The sequence below is a fragment of the Megascapheus bottae genome, chromosome 3 (assembly GCF_031878675.1).
Source record: "Megascapheus bottae isolate mThoBot1 chromosome 3, mThoBot2.hap1, whole genome shotgun sequence".
In the NCBI taxonomy this organism is placed as follows: Eukaryota; Metazoa; Chordata; class Mammalia; order Rodentia; family Geomyidae; genus Megascapheus; species Megascapheus bottae.
In genome coordinates this window covers 76,032,739-76,051,175 of record NC_143511.1, presented here as the reverse complement: position 1 = coordinate 76,051,175, position 18,437 = coordinate 76,032,739, and the positions used below count along the sequence as shown (strand labels likewise).

The 18,437-nt window shown below is 39.0% G+C and overlaps 1 protein-coding gene across 8 annotated transcripts in view; it reads left to right on the top strand.

Annotated features, from left to right (window-relative positions):
* The window catches only part of Astn2 (astrotactin 2), an 854,736-nt gene that overhangs the window by 290,604 nt on the left and 545,695 nt on the right, over nt 1–18,437 (top strand). For all 8 annotated transcript variants that reach the window (XM_090330513.1, XM_090330512.1, XM_090330508.1 and 5 more), the window contains one exon: nt 16,452–16,559. In XM_090330513.1, coding sequence (XP_090186639.1) covers nt 16,452–16,559 — 108 coding nt within the window. The remainder of the gene's footprint in view (nt 1–16,451; nt 16,560–18,437) is intronic.

The following is an 18,437-nucleotide window of genomic DNA, read 5'->3' as shown; positions in this document are numbered from 1 at the left end:
GGTACTTGTGACATTTACACAAGTAATGCAGACGCATTAAAGGCATATTCAGGTAAACTAACATTTATTACTAATTCAGAGATCATGTTTTCCGTTTAGTTTCTAATTCTGTCTTATTATTAATAGAATGCATTGAGGTCATTAAGGCTGCTGTGGGTATGTCTTGCGCCAGAGTAGCCAGGCATGCACTTTTAGTTCCTGGAGCATCTAGTCGCTCAATTAATTGTTTAGGCCAGTAGCTGGCACAGAATATTACTGCCATACCATCAACTATCAGAAATGAAAAGAGTGATAAAAGAATCCCAGCACCCAGCATTATGAGCATTCCACGCATATGTCCCGGTCTCTGCCAGGGACCTCCAGGAGGCCTGATCACCATTGGTGCGAACCTCAGGACTGGCAGCCATTCAAGCTCTTTCTGCTCCATGCTGCACAGACTCCACTGGAGTGGGTGTGGCAGTTTTTGTCTTTGGAAAAGGAAACATTTCCATTTGTAAAAACATGCCAATTTTTATAAACTTTTCTTTTATGGTTCATGCATTTGTTTTCTACTCTAAGACTTCCATTTGTCGTAAGGTCAGAAAACATTTTTTGTAGCTTTATAGATTTATCTTTTAAATTAGTTGTGTTATCCATTTTGAGTGAATGTGAATGTGTAGTGAATTACAGGACTGTTTATTTCCTTTGCCATATGACTCTTTCGTTGTTCCAGCATGATGCATTTACTCTCCTTTAGTGATTTTTATAAAAATAACATTGTATATGTTTCTGAATTTTCCATTCTTCTGTGTTTGTTCTTTAGCCAATATATCATTGCCTTAATTATTGTAGCTTTACAGTAAATCTTGGAAAGATACTGTGTTTCCATCTTCAAATTGCTTTGGTATCATACATTATTTGCATTTTTACATAAATTGTATGCATCATAGCATCAATTTCTACTTTAAAAAAGGCCTCTTGGAATACAACTAGAATTGCATTTAATCTACAGGTAAAATTTTTGGGAGGATAGCCTCTTAAAATAATGAGCCTTACAACTGGTAAGTATGATATTTTTCTCCATTATTTATATTTTGTTTAATTTATTCTGGCAGTGTTTTGTTAATTTCATTGAAGAAGTAAAGCATGAATTTTGTTAAACAAATGCATTTTGTTTAAGTCTTAATAAATTTTGTTAAGTATGTTAGAGTAGTTTTTAACACTGTTCTAAGTGGAAGTGTTTTTGAATTTCATTTTCAATTGTTTGCTCCCAATATGTATAAATACAATTAGCTGTGTGTATATTTGCTTTTTATTCCTCACTTTTTCTAATAACTACTTTGTAGGTTTCTTTACATTACTTATAAAGATGATCATGTTATTTTATAGGAAATACAGTTTTATTCCTTTCAAATGATTACAACTTTTTCTTATATTGAAGTGGATTAAACAAAAAGCTGGAGCTGGGAGTGTGGCTTACTGGTAGAATGCTTGCCAATCATGCATGTAGCCCTGGGTTCGATTCCTCAGAACCACATACATAGAAGAAGCTGGAAGTGGTGCTGCAGCTCATGTGGTAGAGTGCTAGCCTTGAAAAAAAGCATCTTGGGGACAGTGCCCAGGCCCTGAGTGTTAAGCCCCAGAAAAGGCCAAAAAACAAAACAAAACAACACAAAACAAAAAAAACCCTCTACATGGCATGGGGACTCTGATTACATTTGTCTTACACAAAATTGGATAAATTTAAGCTGTTGTTCTAATTTTTCCTCTGCTTTTTCTCTCTTCCTTTCTTAGACTGTAAGTTTTTGTTTTTGTCTTTAGGCTTTTTGGTTAATGGTATCATGCATATCTTAATTAGTGTTCAGGCTTTTCTCATCTTATTCTTGTCTCTTCTCGAAGTTAGCATGGGGAATTATAGCTAAATATTTAGGGACAAATGCTCACAATATCTTAATAGCAGTGAATATATGGTATATATTTTATCTCTATATATTATTACCTGTAATTACCTATGATTATATATAATGTAAATGATTATATATAATATAGATAATTTCATAATAATTATATATTAGATAATATATTTCTATATTATGTATAAATAAAATATTTAATTCTGTATTGTGTATAATTATATATAATACTATTCTTTATTACAAGCTCTGTATTAATTATTTATTACTCTATATCTTATTTTTTATGCCAGTCCTGGGCCTTGAGCTCAGGGCCTGAGAACTGTCCTTGTGTTTTCTCAGGGCTAGATTTCTACCACTTGAGCCACAGCACCACCTCCGTCTTTTTTGTCTATGTATATGGTACTGAGGAAAAAAATCTCGGGTCTTCATGCATGCTAGGCCAGCACTCTACCATTAGGCCAAACTCCTGGCCTGTATATCTTATTTTAACCCTACTTATCATTCAAATTGGTGTATATATATTCTTTATATATATGTACTATATATAGAGAGAAGTAAAGAATATAGATATAAGCATTTAGACATGTGTATATATTCATATACATGTATTTTTCCATAGAGGTTCTCAGTTTGATTTACTACAATCATAACTTACTTAATCACAGCTATAGTAATGGCTTGTTTGATAATTGTGGCATCAGGATCATCTTCAGACTGGTCTTTGCTCGTTGTTCCCTTGGAAATGGATTAAGCACTCCTCTTTTGTGATATGTAGATATTTAATTTAGATTGTATTTGGGAAACAGATAAGTTTTTCTCTGAAGATGCCTAGATTCTGCTGGTTTCTTCCTGAATGCTTTTTTTTTCTGTTATCAACAACAGCGAATTTGGTGAAATTTCAAAAGTGCCTGTGGTTTGTAGGAGTTCAAATCTCAGGTGTTTCGTGAATCTTTAGATGAGTTTATTAAAGTGTGTCTTACACATGTGTGCCCCAGAAATGCACCCTGGGTTTGGGACAATATTATATACAGATTGAAGTTCTCTTCTCTGAGTTACCTTCTGGTATCCTTAGCTGAGCTGTAATACATTCACTTGGTCTTTATTCCAGAAACATCCCTTTTTTTCTTGATGTTTGATTTCACTTTTTTCTTAAGTTGGACATGAAGATGCTTTTCTATTTCCTAATATTTACAAATAATATAAAAAGGAGTATAATGGTGCATAAAGTTGTTCCTGTGTTTAGAATGGTTTCCTCAGGATAAATTCCCAGAAGTAGATCAAAAGAGATGAACATTTTTGAAGACCATTTCTTATATAGCCAAATTGCTTCCCAAACGTGCTATATGAATTTTCAATGCTTGCCATAATTTAGGAAAGTGATCATTTCGTAAAACCCTTGCCAGTACTGAATATTGGTAAATTAAGAAATAATGTTTGAGTTTCAAAAGATGAGATATCATAACTAAAATTTTAGAGAAATGCACATTATATTTTAATATTTGTGAATAATTTTTCTGGTTTTCTGCCTAGACAATGAAATGAAATAGATGCCTTACAGAGAGACTGACCAGATGAAATGCTGACTGCATAATCAGAGACAGCTTCAAAGAGAGAAGGCATTGGGAAATGTAGAGGGAGACATTCTATCTGTACAGAAAACTGCAAGATAGAAAGAAAGCCAGAAATGTCTAATAGTTGAATCCAAACTCGTGAGTCTACTTCCAGAAAAGCAGGGATTTCAAATTTGTCATTATGTGGTGGGCAAATTTGAAAGAAACCCAACAAAAATAGAGCAAGCTTTTAAAATTGTTTCTGGAACAATGAGAACAAGAAAATAATTGCCCCGTTGCATCCAACAGCCAAAACCCTATTACCAGATGAAAGTATAGAACAGAGTTCGCTCTGAATCTGACAAATCTGTCACTTTCATATAATAAAAACCCCTGAAAACTAGGGAAAGAGGAATCAAGATGTTTCCTAAGTAATGGAAAGGTAGGCAGTGCCTGCCTCAGCTTGTGTCTTTAGATGCAAACAAACCAGGTGCTGAAATGATTTGAAGATACGTTTTCAGAACAACAGAGTTGGCCGTAATCTTGGGGGAATTAAGGCAAACAAAGGAGCTTTTTTTTTTATAGTCTTGTAGAATGACAAATCTCATTCTGTAGTTGGTGGCAAACCACTTTTGAAACTTGATCTTGATCCTTGACAGCAATGAAGTCTGTTGGTCACATGTTGCATGAACATACTGGGTGCACCTGCCTGCAAGGGAGTTGGGAGCTCTGGAAGCTATCAGACATGGATTCACTAAGAATGAAGATAGTAGGCAAACCGCTCAGATTAAGCAGTTAAGGGAACAACCATGACACGGGCTATCTGGATGATATTTAACAAAACTTCTTGAAAAATGGTTATTATAAAGACTATGTACAGAGGGTTTACAGTTACTTAAGTCCAGTAAAGAGTGCATTTCTTTTTGGACAGTGTTACCCTTTCCCTCAGTCCCTTTCAGTTTTTCCCTCCCACCCCCATCCATAAATTGGAGAGTTCATTTTCCACATGGTGTCTAGTGAGTACCACTGCTGCATTTCTTCACCCTTTATTCCTCCATTACTGTGCCCCTCCTTACCCTTCCAAAGACATACTAACAAACAAACAGAAGAAAAAAGAAAGAAAACAAAAACAGCAAAAAAAAGAAGGAAAAAACCCTCTTGTATTCATTTCCTGGAGTTCATTTTGACAAATATTATTTGATATGATCAAATGCACAAAGGCATTGTGTCTTTCCGCTCCTCTTGACAAAGCTTCTGAGACATGTAATCATTTCTGTGTTTGTCTGACTATTTCATCTCCCCAGTTGGATGTTATCATCCTGATGCCCAGAGATCATTTCTGTTGCACTCTAGTATAGATCTAATTCTTGGCTCACGATATTGTCTCAATATATATTAGTTGAATGAATAATACTTACTTAATCCAAAGAGAGAAATTGTAGGTCAATGGTGGTTAATTATTTTCTTAGGGAGTTGTATGTTCCTGAGGGGTTGTCATTCAGGGCCTCATATCAGTCTACAGGAGTTCTGCTGACATCAGATCTCAAATTCATCTAAGATTTCCTCTAACGTTAGTGTCAGTCCTTTATAGAAGGGAAGACCTATGACAGGATTGGTCCTATAAGGACCTTCTAACTCATTCCAAAATTTTATTGACCATGTAGACTTGTCCAAGATGAATAAATACTAATTTCCCCATAATTTAAAATGGGGGAGTCACACCCAGTTAGTTGTATTCTTCTTGTACCTAATGATTTTCCCATGCAAAAATACCTAGTCTTGTCACTTGACATTTAGCAAACACTTAATAACTACTAGTTGCTTTTCATATCTTTTGTTCCTTTACATGTTTATCCAACACATAGAGGGCATGTAGTCAGGGGACAAGGAAAACATGAAATCAGAGGAGTAGAACAAAAGAAGATCTTGAGAGACCAGAAGAAAGGGCTGAGGCATACTGTTACAATGCACTGGTGGAATACTGTTTTGTACTTTGATTTAGAAAAAAATCAATTCTGCAAACTCAGGATGGGGAAAACTGGCTTTATTTGCAACGCACAGGAACAAGAGAGGAAAGGCATGAGGAACACAAATCAGATGCCACTAAACCTGCAGAAAGCCTGGAGAGCAGGGTTACGAGTCTCCTTGTCAGAGAAAGGAAGCTGATGATTCCTTTTTCTACTGAGTACAAGTCAGATCACATATGAACTGCCCTGCTTGATTTGGGGACCTCAGAATTCAAAAACACAATGTGAATTGGAAGAAGTTCTGAGAAATATGACAGAATGAATTTGAAACATAGAATGCATATCAAAAATCAGTACAATTTACAATGATACTATTACCTAGGGTGTAGAAAATAGAGTACAATAACCACCCTTAGTGAAGAAATCACAATGAAAGGGGTGTATTCTATCTGGGTTATTTTGACAAGACAGACCATTAAGTCTTAACTATATCAATATTCTTTTGTTGGTGGTAGTGGTGGTTGTGGGGATTGAACTCAGGGCTTGGGCTCTGTCCCTGAGCTCTTTGGCTCTACCACTTGGAACCACAGCTCCACTTCCAGTTTTTGAGTGGTTAATTGGAGATGAACACCTCATAGGGACTTTTCTTCCCAGACTGGCTCTGAACCACAGTCCTCAGCTCTAACCCTACTAAGAGTCTAGGATTAGAGTCATAAGCCTCCCTGTACCTGGCTTATCAATATTCTTTGACCCAGCAATTTCTCTTCATTCTCAAAAGTACCCACAGTCTATTGTTCAGTGACAGACCACTTGCCTGGCAGATGAGAAGCCCTGGCTTTATTCCTTGACATCCTAATTCTTTTTCCTGTAAGAATGTGTGATAAACTGTTATAGAAAAGTTATAACATGTAAGCAATTGTTTATTAGCAAATAATGATGTAAATGCATGTTAATAAGTCAGCAGGCATTAACAAATATTGTAAGGCAAATACTTCCATGCCAGCTAAGTCAGGCACCAGTGGCTCACACCTATTAGCCTAGCTATTCGGGAGGCTGAGATCTGACGATTGAGGATCAAAGTGAGGCCAAAGAGATGAGTTTTATGAGATTCTTATATCCAGTTAACCATTAAAGCTGAAAATCAAGGGTCGTCCAAGCGTTGGAGTGCTAGCCTTGAGCAAAAACTCTGAGCTAGAGTATGCATCTCTGATTTAAGCCCCAGTATTGGCACATATTCACCCCCCCCAAAAAAAAGTGAATGCCTGAATCAGATGGTGGTCGGTTGGCATCAGTTTAACAGGTGTTTCTCCCACATTTTTGCAAACTGGGATGAGTAGGATGTTTAGAAAGGCTAGCATGGGCTCAGCTGGGAGGGCTGAGTGGAACATTGATCTGTGGAGTCTCCACATGACTGAGAATCTCAGGACACCGCGTCACATTTCCAAAAAGAAAGAGATTGGCTAGAGAGTCTGAGTCTCAAGGGAGCCAGTGAAGCATGTTAGGGCCTTACCTTGAAAATCTTGCAGGTACTTCATCCATAATCTGTAGGTTACAGGCTTATCCAGAAGGCCAGCACAGGTTCAAAGAAAAGGAGAGGCTACCTTTGGGGAGAAGTGGCATAGGTCACAAGGCAGATGAGAGCTGTGGGATGGCAGGGTTTGTTTTGGTCCTCATTGGAAGATAGAACCCTCCCATCGGGAGTGTTTGATCTAGATCTTCCAGAAGGTAAAACTTGACCTTTCATAAAATAGTAAATTAGGTTTGTTTGGTGAACTTTTCTCCCATTGTAGTGCTCTGGGCCAAAACTTGAAGATCCATTGGGATGTTTCCTTTCATCTCCTCATTGAAAAGGCCAGGCTGCAGAGAAGGTCAGATGAGAAGAGGATTGAAAATACACCAATAATGAGAATTTATTTTATGGGAGATGAACATCACTTTTATTGTCTTTTTATTAGCAAGCTTTACAGTTTATTGGAAGAAATTTATAAAAGGCATATGAATGACAATAAGAAAAAAATTAATACTCTAAGTCTTATGCAGAGAATTATAATTACTACAGAGCACTTCAATGTCTTCTCCAGTATCTGTGTGTGTGTGTGTGTGTGTGTGTGTGTGTGTGTGTGTACATATTATAGCCTTTATGTGTGTGTTTTTAAAATAGAAGAGGACTGCTGTTTACTTATAATTTTATAACGTGCTTCTTTATACTTAGTTTATAACCTTATTTCATGAACATCACAGAATGACTTTTTACTCTTTTTTGTTATTTTCATTTTTATTGTTTAGTTTGGAGCATTGAAGTCTTTTGATTTGAGAAAGGGTTTCTCTGTAAGGGCAAGACTGTCCTACAACTCAAAATCCTCCTACCTCATATTCTGTGAGCTATGCGTATAGGGCATGCCACTATACTTTTATATTTAATTTGTTTTGAAAGTATATGTATCTTTAGGATATGCATAGTATAATCTACACCAGATATCCACAAGTGGAATTGCTATTTGTATTCTTTGCTGTGTACTTACTTTCTCACTCAATGGTGGGCCATGGGGAAGTTTGCATGTCAATAAATAGAGCTATGTGTCACTTGATTTTTAACGGTCTCCTGGAGGTCTGTTTTGGAAACATGCCATCATGTTTTAATGCCTTCTATAAGGCTTATTGGTTATTTCCATTTGAAAAAAATATGGAAATCATCTTTAATTGTGTTCTTGTCCAAAAAAAATAAATTTGTTTCACCATAAAGATCAGTTTTTTTTTTAAATGCCACATGAATCACAAACACCTTAAAAGCTTCTTTCCTGGGTCTTCCTATAAATCAGGAATTGTATTTGATTTTGATATTCACCCAGCTCTTTGACTGCAGGTAGGGAAATCAAGAACTGTAAGCCTATGTCTTCCTTTGGAGGTTTTTGAATATATAAAACGTAACAAGTGCCCCAAAGTACTTCTGAGCACTAAACTGCTCTGGTTTAGCTCCACAGCTACGAGCATCATACATTGTATGATTCAAGCCCTATGGAAAGTTTGAGCCATTTCTATCTTCTTCCCATGACCTCCACCATTCACATTCCCTACAGAGTTGGGGGCAGGGAGGGAGGCATCAGATGGGTTTTTGTACTCCCGAGTCACATATTTCTCTATCTGGTGCAGTTTGGGGGCAATCTAAAAATGCAGTATTGCTGTCACTAGCTTGAGGAAGACAGGGAGCCAGAATAATTTAACATGTCACTGCCATCCATCATGATCACAAGAGTGGGGAGATAGAGTGTGGAGAGGCAGGCCTACCAGCAGGCTGAAAGAACAGGCTGTGGAGTCTGCAGCCTAAGCAGACTTAAAAAGAGAAACAAGTTAGCTCTCATAAGACCCAAGAAAGATCACAAATCTACCTGCGCTACTCTTCCCCATGTTATGACTTTCAGGTCCCTTTGATGCCCTGATTTATCCTAGCACAAACCTAGAGTCTGATCTCTAGTTTGACACCAGCCATCCATGTCAACATAGAAGAGGCCTCTAGAGATCTCTAAATCTCTCCATTCATTTATGAGCAAGATTGTCATAAGAATTACCATATGGAATGGTTTACTATGCTTTAGACTATCATGAGTATGCCATCTTGAAGGCTTCTCCAGAAAGTAAACGAAAAAATCAGGAGTCTCCCTTCCATTTTATTTATAACTTTAATCTTAGTACGTCCAGAAGTGTCAGATAAACTGGGATGAATGAATGAACAAACCAATGATTGATACTGCTCTTATTATTCAAGGTGACCTCTAGATATAAGGACATTGAATGTCCACCCCAGCTTCCTTAAATGCTATGTTACTGTTTACAATCTCGGAAATCCTGGACCTTGTCAAGGGAGCTATGTCCACCTCCAATCTTTGTCCTCACTGGCCCCTTTTAACCCTTTCATAGCCCTCACTCTCTGTTCATTAGTGTTGTGATATTACAAAAAGAGCAGAGGGTTTCTTTTTCTGTAATCTTTTGAGCTAAAATTAACCCTTAATCTATTCAGAATGCATGATTCCGTGGCATGGAGCACATTTGCAGTATTCTGTAGCCATCACCTCTGCTTGATCCCAACCATATTCATCACAAAAGGAAATCTAGTGTAGTCTTTCTCAGTTGCTCTTGGTTCCTCTTCTAACCCTTCCAAGCCCTCATGACCACTCATCTGGTTTTTGGCTCTATGGATTTACTTCTTCTGGATATTTCATATAAATGGAATCATGTCATTTATGGCCTTTTGTGTCTAGTTTCTTTCACTTCATAAAGCATTGGCCATATTCATTCCCATGATATTAGATATTAGCATTTCTTTTTATAGATGTCTAGTATTCCAGGTGGATGTTCTACATTTTGCTTATCAAGTTAACCAGTTGATGAACATTTGCTGTTACCATCTTTGAGCTTTGTGAAAAGTGTTTCTGCAAATTTTCCAGCTACAGATACTTGCTTGAGCATACTATCTTTACTTCTTTTTTTGGGGGGGTGGGGAAGAGGAGGGAGGCATATGTCTAGTATTGGAATTTCTGAGTCATGTGTTTATTCTGTGTTAACTTATTAGACATGTGTTTATTCTGTGTTATCTTCTTAGAGTCGCTGTTCCATTTTGCATTCCTACCAGCTCTTTGGGTCTATTCGATTTTTTCATTTTTTTCCAACATCTGTTTTTTTGTGTGTTGCTTTCCTGGTGGACCACTCAATATTTCTGACATGGTGTTATCTATTGCTTTGCCTTTCCTTAATGTCTTATGATGTTAACTATGCTTATTTTTTTTTAAATGAGAACAGGAGTTTTGAACCAGACAAAAGTCAGATTCAAATTTGAGGATTTTTTGTTTTGTTTGTTTTGTCAGTTGTGGGGCTTGAACTCTGGGCCTTGGCACTGTCCCTGAGTTCTTCAGCTCAAGTCTACTGCCCTATCTCTGGAGCCACAGCCCCACTTCCTGGAGTTAAGAGTCTCAAGGTCTTTAGTGCCTGAGCTGGCTTTGAACCATGATCTTTAGAACTCAGCCTCCTGAGTAGCTAGGATTTCAGGCATGAACTACCCTGCCTGGCTCAAATTTGAGTTTTGACACTATATGACTTGTGCAGTCATGGATAAGTCACACAGAGTAGGATTGTTAGTTTGTGTACTGGTGAAATGGGAGTAAATCTTTTCCCTTAGCTCCCTTGTGACCAGGCATGGAAAGTGACCCCAGCAATATGCTTCTCATTACCACTGCATATGTATCTTGGCTAGCTTCTAGAAGGTTCTATCTCAGACCATTCTAGTGAGATGGTAGGGATCCAAAAGAAAAAGGGCAGTTAACAGATTGCTCCTTCTTTTCTCTTGCCAGTTTCTGATCATCCCTGCTTGCTCTTAGTCCCTAAATGGAAATATTCAAGCAACCCTGTGTAATTAATGGCTCTATTTTAGTGCACTTAATTGCCAATTTTATGTTAAAGTGCTAACAGTGGGGGGTCTTTATCAGCTCTCTGAATCACCTCCAACTTTTCTGTAATTAGCCTGTGGCCCCTTTCCATTATATAGACCTGAAATGCTGTGCTGTTTCCATGTCTCAGAGATGGCTCAGTGGGGAAGTGACCACTTGCAGCTTTCCTTTCCTCACGTTAACTCAGACAAGCACTTAGTAGATAAGGAAGACACTTCTACTCATATCTTTGGTCTTTAGGCTACATGTGCTTTTCATTTTTTCTCATGATGATCAGAGTTGAAAGTTGTCACTCTCTTAAATATGAGTTCAGAAGGCTGATAAGACTTGCTCCTAGTCACACAGCTAGTAACTAGAGTCTAGGATTAGAACTCATGTCTGATGACAGTGGCCTAATTTCATTCTGATAAAGTGTATCACCTCTCATAGGTCATGGATAAAGCCAATGTAAGGGCTAATAAGGCTGTACAAGCCTTGAGAGCAGGAACTGAGGACATTGCTTAATGATACACTAGCTACACATTCTTTCATCCTAGTCAGTAAAAATTACGTGTACAGTTAGGAGGTGGTGACTCATGTCTATAATCTCAGCTACACAAAAGTCTGAGTTCTGAGGATCATGGTTTGAAGCTGGCTTAGACAGAAAAGTCCATTAGCCTCTTGTCACCAATAACCAGAAAAAAGCCAGAAGTAGAAGTGTAACGCAAGGGGTAGAACTAGGCTTGAACAAAAAGCCAACCAAGAGAGAGAAAATTTGAATACAAGTCCCAGTCTTGGCAATGATAATAGCATTGATATTGGTAATAATAATAAATTATATATAAATATAATAAATTAGAAATTATTTTATGTATCAATTGTTTATTAATTTCTATCCTTTTCCCAGTCCCTGACCAAAATTGTGCTAAGTGATACATCTTTAGTTATGTGTAGAATTGTGGCTTCTATTATAGTGGGTACATGATATATTGAGATATGCTGCAAATGTGAAATGCATGTGGACTTTATGACTATGAGGAAATATATAAACTATTCCATAATAATTTTTAGTTAGATACATGTTAATATGATACTTTACTTTCATATATGTAATGGAACTCAGACATTGATTAGGTTCATTTATTTTCCCCTTTTCAATATGGATACTAGAACATTTAAAAATACACACCTGGCTTGCACTGTACTTCTGTTGGACAGGCTGGTGTTAGCCTATCCTCCCAGCTTCCACTCTGAAAATAGCCCCTTCCTACTTATAGGAGGGAGAGTCAGAGCAACCGTGTGGGGTGGAGAGCTGATTTGAAGGTGAGCTATTTCTCCTAGTAACTTTGGGGAAAGAGCCTTTGCGAGCTTGAAGTCTCTAGGATCCTGTAGGCTTGATTAGAATTCCTATAATAACTGTTGTTATAAATCACAGAGGAGAAGCAAAAAGTGGAAAATGTGTCCTTGTGATGAGATCAACAGGTAACAAACCTACTAATCCATAGTGGTCAATTCAAGAAACATGTGCATACATACATGCGCATATCTGCACACATGTGCATGTACACACACACACACACACACACACACACACACACACATATACACTTTCCCAAATCACATAAGCTATGAGGTAGTCTTTGCAGGGAGCAGATGCAGTTGATAAAATTCAAATTTCAGGTCCCTCCAGTTTTTCACCTGTAAAGCAAGGCTATGGATGCTGTATTTCTGTAAGGACATTCATTCAGTGAGCCATTTAATCATACTTTATTGTCCGCTAACACAGGCAAAAGGACAAAGCTCCACAGCTGCTGTGTGCCATTGAAATGTGTGTCTACTGTTTGCAAGCTGTGTGCTTGGAATAGAGGTTGAAAGAAAGATGGTGTTTTATTAGTAATAGATTGTCTTTTTCTATTACATTTAAGTTACCTGATAACTCTTTCATCAACTAACACCCACCAACACCCTCTACACATAACATACATACTAACCTGTTCCAGTAGAGAATGAATTCTATCTGGATCCCTACCAATTGTATTTTGGGGGGCTTAACAAATCATTTGTTTTTCAGAGTGAGGAAAGGGAAAAGGGATGTAAGAAGGGAAATGAGGGTCATGCGAGAACATGAAAAAAATGCCTTGTTGGGTGCTGGTGGCTCATGCCTGTAATCCTAGCAACTCAGGAGGCTGAGCTCTGAGGATCACAGGTGAATGAAACCCTTCCTCAGTCCTTCTCCCTATCCTTCTTCTCCTCTCTCTCTCTCTCTCTCTCTCTCTCTCTCTCTCTCTCTCTCTCTCTCTCTCTCTCTCTCTCTCTCTCTCTGTCTCTCTCTCTCTGTCTCTCTCTCTGTCACTCTCTCTGTCTCTCTTTCTCTGTCTCTGTCTCCCTCCCTCTCTCTCTCTCTCTCTCTCTCTCTCTCTCTCTCTCTCTCTCTGTCTCTCTCTCTGTCTCTCTCTCTGTCTCTCTGTCTGTCACTCTCTCTGTCTCTCTGTCTCTGTCTGTCTGTCTCCCTCCCTCCCTCCCTCCCTCCCTCCCTCCCTCCCTCCCTCCCTCCCTCTCTCTCTCTCTCTCTCTCTCTCTCTCTCTCTCTCTCTCTCTCTCTCTCTCTCTCTCTCTCTCTCTAGCTCTCCCACCTCTCAACAGAAGACTAAAATATTTAATGGCAATCTAAGAAGCCCTGCTGGTCTCTGGAAACTCTGACCCCAGCTACTTCCAGAATCTCCACAGGGCCCTTGCCAACTCCTCCTCAAATTCTTTAAGTGGAGAGCTGTGTCTGGTGGAATCTAGATTGTGGGGGTGTGGAAGTGGTGTGTAGTCATGCCTTTTTTGATAATAGAAAGGTCTGCCCCGTGCTCCTACATTCACTAGAATGTGCTATCTTGAGAAAGGGGCTTGGATGAGGGGGACAGTGGAGCATATCCTCATCTTTCCATTTTATGAAGCATTAAACTAATATATAACCATATATCAGTGGTTAAAATGAATGACACAATAAATTGTGTCATTCAGTATTGTAATTACAGCATGACAAAAGAACAGGAGTACTTGAGAGAAAACTAACAGAAGGCACAATGAAAGGAGAAGGTGAAAATGGGTTTATAGGATTGGAATACTTTATACACATGCATGAAAATAATGGAAACCATTACCTTCTTTAAAAGGAAAAGGGAGTAAGAGAGAGCAAGAGAGGGTGTGAATTTGATTAGTATGCATGGATATATCATAATATACTGTATCGTGTGTGTGTGTGTGTGTGTGTGTGTGTGTGTGTGTGTGTGTATAATCTTAAGCACAGGCATCAGACTATCTGGCTTCAGGCTTCACTCATTCATATCCATATTCTTTCCCTGAGCCTCAGTTTGCTCACCTGTGAGTTGATACTTTCTTCCCATGGGAACTACCAGTTTGGAATAAGATGTACTAAGTTTCTACTGAGGGACCTGGCAGCTTAATTACCTTGATACTGCACTAATAGTCTGCTTTACCAAGTTTTCCTCTTGACATGCTTCAAGGAAGTTATGTACTAAAGACCACAAATTCACAGCAGGACAGAAGAGCCCCGGATCCTCTCTCTTCCTCATCTGTGAGACTTTAGGCCTGTTACTTCACCCCAACATGACCTTTCCTCTTCTGCTTTCTCTCTCTTCCTCCTTCCTCATCCCATCTCCCTTAAGGCTTATAGGCTCAGAGCATCTTGTTCAACATTTTGAGAGAGAATGAATGAATGAATGAGTAATAAATACCTTGCTGGAAAAAGAAGTTCTGTAAGTAGGCTTTTTGTAATTCTGAGTGCCATTTGAAATCTGAGAAAATTACATACTAGGTCTTTTGGTGAATTGAATATAACACTTTAATCTGTGCTTTTCTTTTCCTCAGGTGGAGTCTTTTGAGTAAGTAATGAGTTGGCAGGGTGCTTGATTCAAAAGATACAAAGAGTCTATGAGACAAAATGGTCTCTTTGTAGCTCATAATTCTCCACCCAGGACAACCTCTTCCACCAGATTCTAGAATCTCCTGCTAGAGACAGTCTCTTGTTTAGACATCTAAAGGCTCATCCATTAAAATTCTCACAAACCAAGTCCCTCTTCTCTCTTCCCATACTTTCACCCCACCATGCTCTGCAGCACTGTCCATGTGTTTTTTCTGTGAAAAAATTGTCTTGTCCTTAATCCTTCTCCTCTAAATCTCACCCTTGTTTTGATGAATAAAGACACTGATAAGAATAAAGATAATGATAGGAATAAAGCCACACTGGAGGTAGCATTCAAGGTCGGCCTGGAACCTGTTGTAAGACTGAAATCCACGTGTGCCTGCCAGCCAAGATCAAGTTCTTTGATTCCAGGACATTGATTGTAAAAGGAAGTTTCATTTCTACACGTGACTGTGATATACTTTGATCAAAGTCAACCCCTTCATTGCTTCTCTTTAAAAGAGAAGAGGTTCTCTTTTAAACAAAAAAAAAAAACAAAAATGACAGCGCATAAAGTTAACAACAACAACTCCCACATCCCTTTCTTCAGGGATGAATGACGTATTAGCATTGTGTCATAGTGTCTTCCATTTTATTTTCCTTACCCTTTCATAACCAACTTTTCACAGAGTAGGAATCCATGCCCCCTCTCTCCTGAACAGTCCTATCTCCAGATGTGTCTCTGATTACCTCTTGTGTCTAGTCCTTTTCCACCCTTACCACACAGGCCCACACCTAATACCTCACTTCCCCTCACAGTGCTATCCCAAGCCTCCTTGCTGCTTGCCCCACCTGACTCCACTGTAGGCCTGGGTGTTCTTACAGCATCCTAACTGGTTCATGCAAGATTCAGCCGGTCCTGCCCTTCCTGTTGCCTCCCACTTCTGCACTCCTATTTCGGAGGGTGGTCCTCAACAACCTCTCCTTGGAACCCCTTTTCTTCTACCCCTGCAGCCCTATTTATCCTTCAGTCCTGACTTAAATCTCCGCCATAAAGCCTTCCTAGGCCCTCTGTGTTGAAATGAATTGCTCACTCCTATGTTTCTGGCCTCTCATTGCATGGTAAACATAAGCCATGAATTAGGTTTAAGACTCCTAAGGATCCCATTCGTCCCCCCGAGTAGCTTATGATCCTCTGACTGGCAAGGACGGAATCACATTCATCTTTCTGTCTCCAGTGTCTAGCTGGAGCCTGGTGTGTAGTAAGCCCTTTATTGAAATGTGTGTGAAATTAAGTTTCCTGCAGTGTTTAGAGTTAGTCTCATCATCCACAGCAACGCTAGGATTCCATTATTTAGTGCCCACTGTGAATCTGGTATCTTGCATATGGGATCCCTGTTGTCTCATGGCCAACTTCTATAGGATAACCGCAGTTATGGCTCTTACCTCAGGAAGGAAGGACCCAGAGCTCAGAATGATGAGGTAGCTCCTTAAGGTCATACAGCCCAGAAGGTCACAGTGGGAACCAAGAGCTGTCCCTTGAACTCCTTCCATGAATCAGTCTGTCTCCTGAGGTCACTGGGGATTTAGGGAGACATCTGGAGACAGGTTGCTGGTATGCAGGCTGGCTCAGCAGTGTAACAAGTTTCTGGATTTGAGTGATACGGTCTGATAAATTGTGGGTTTTTTGTTTTTGTTTTTGTTTTTTGCAGGGGGAATCAGCTTTGGAAGAACCAAGGGGACCTCAGGTTCCGAGGCAGACGATGAAACCCAGCTGACTTTCTACACAGAACAGTACCGAAGTCGACGTCGCAGCAAAGGTAACAGAGTTCTAGGGAAGATTCCAGAACCCTGGGGTAGGAGCAGATTTCATGATGATGTTAAGTATTAATCTTCTTCAACTCAGATGACACTTGTCACCCACTGTCCTGACCATACTAATTGTCTAACACCCTTCCATACTTCCTTTTACCTGCTTCATTCCTTACTATCTATCCCACATCATTTCTCAAAGAATTTGGGAGAAAATTCAGCTTAAATCTATGTAGGTTTTTTTTCTTTTAATTATGCAAAGGAAATGAAAAAACTCTTAGCAAGAAAACATTATTTGAACAAATTTGGTTAATGACGAATAACACATGATGTGATGTAGAAGAAGGAGATGTGGATTTAACTCAGAGATTCCTAGCAGACAAAGAGAAATGAGAGCCAGGCATGTTTGACTCATAACCATAATCTTGTTATTCAGAAGTCTGATATCTAGAGGATCACTGTTTGAAGCCAAGTTCAACTCAATTTAAAAACTAGGCACAGTGATACACAAGAAGGTGCGAATAAGAAGGCCAGAATCCACAATGGTCAAGGTATAAAATTAGAACCTATTTGAAAGCTGTAACTTAAAAACTGCTGGAACATGGATGAAGTGATTTACAACATTTGCTTAGGAAATGGGAAGCCCTGAGTTCAAATTCATACCCACTCCCCAGACACACATATACACATACATATATGCACACACCCAAAGTGCAAGGAGAACTACAAGTAAAGTCCAATGATGTACAGGACCTATGGGACAGAACCAAACATTTCACATTCATTCGATTTATCTGACACAGACCAGAGAGAAAGTATTCCAGTTGATCTTAATAAACAAGACATTATGTGACTTTCTAGACAGTGTTTTCAATAAGAAACAAAAAGTCAGTATTGATGCATCACTATTTCTCATGGTGGCATTCAATGTAAGGGGATGTCAAAATGCTAGAACTATGCTCTGTAAGCAGCTCCATCTTGTAGCCCGAGCCCACTGTTCTCCGATGATTCAATGTGTGGTATATGAAATACAGGGTAATATACACAATCACCTGTGAATACAATTTCTTATGTTTTTAAAAGAATAAGAATGCAGTGAATGTGAGATCGCATTCATGGAAGCAACCTTTGGGACGTGCTTGTGTGTGTGTGTGTGTGTGTGTGTGTGTGTGTGTGTGTTCTACACCAGAGATTTGATAAGAACTTTGGATGTTGACCACCCAGTGAAAAGAAGGCCCTTAGTTCCACATACAGGCAGCTAATCAAACATGTCCATTGCTCTGTGGGCTGACATGGCATGAGGTTGTAGATGGTTATTTATTTAGTTATTATGTAGGATTATGACAGAGTGTCTGGCCTTCCTGCAAATCCTCTGAGGAAAATAAAGAAATGTCTGAAGCAAGAGGGAGTAGCCAGGCACTGGTGCCTCATGCCTGTGACCCTAGCTACTCAGGAATCCAAAATCTGAATATCTTGAAGGTAGCCCAGGTAGGAAACCCATGAGACTCTTATCATCAGTTAAGCACCAAAAGAGCTAGAAGTAAAGCTGTGGCTCAAGTGGTAGAACAGCCTGGAAGCAAAAAAGCTCAGGGACAGTACCTACACCCTGAGTTCAAGCCCCAGGACACACACACACACACACACACACACACGGAAAACGAATCTTCCTTACTAACCCGACTGCATGCATTTTACTCATTCATGAGAGAGACTCAGAAAGCATATATTGTCTAGCTTTTACTGGGCTTCTTTTGTCTTGTCAATTTATTTATCTTATCTGTGTTTCTATTTTCTCATTCTGGGGAATGACTCTCATAAAATACCTTATACATTTGGGGGTGAATTTTGATTATATTATATTTATGATGGTGCCTATGCCTGACAAT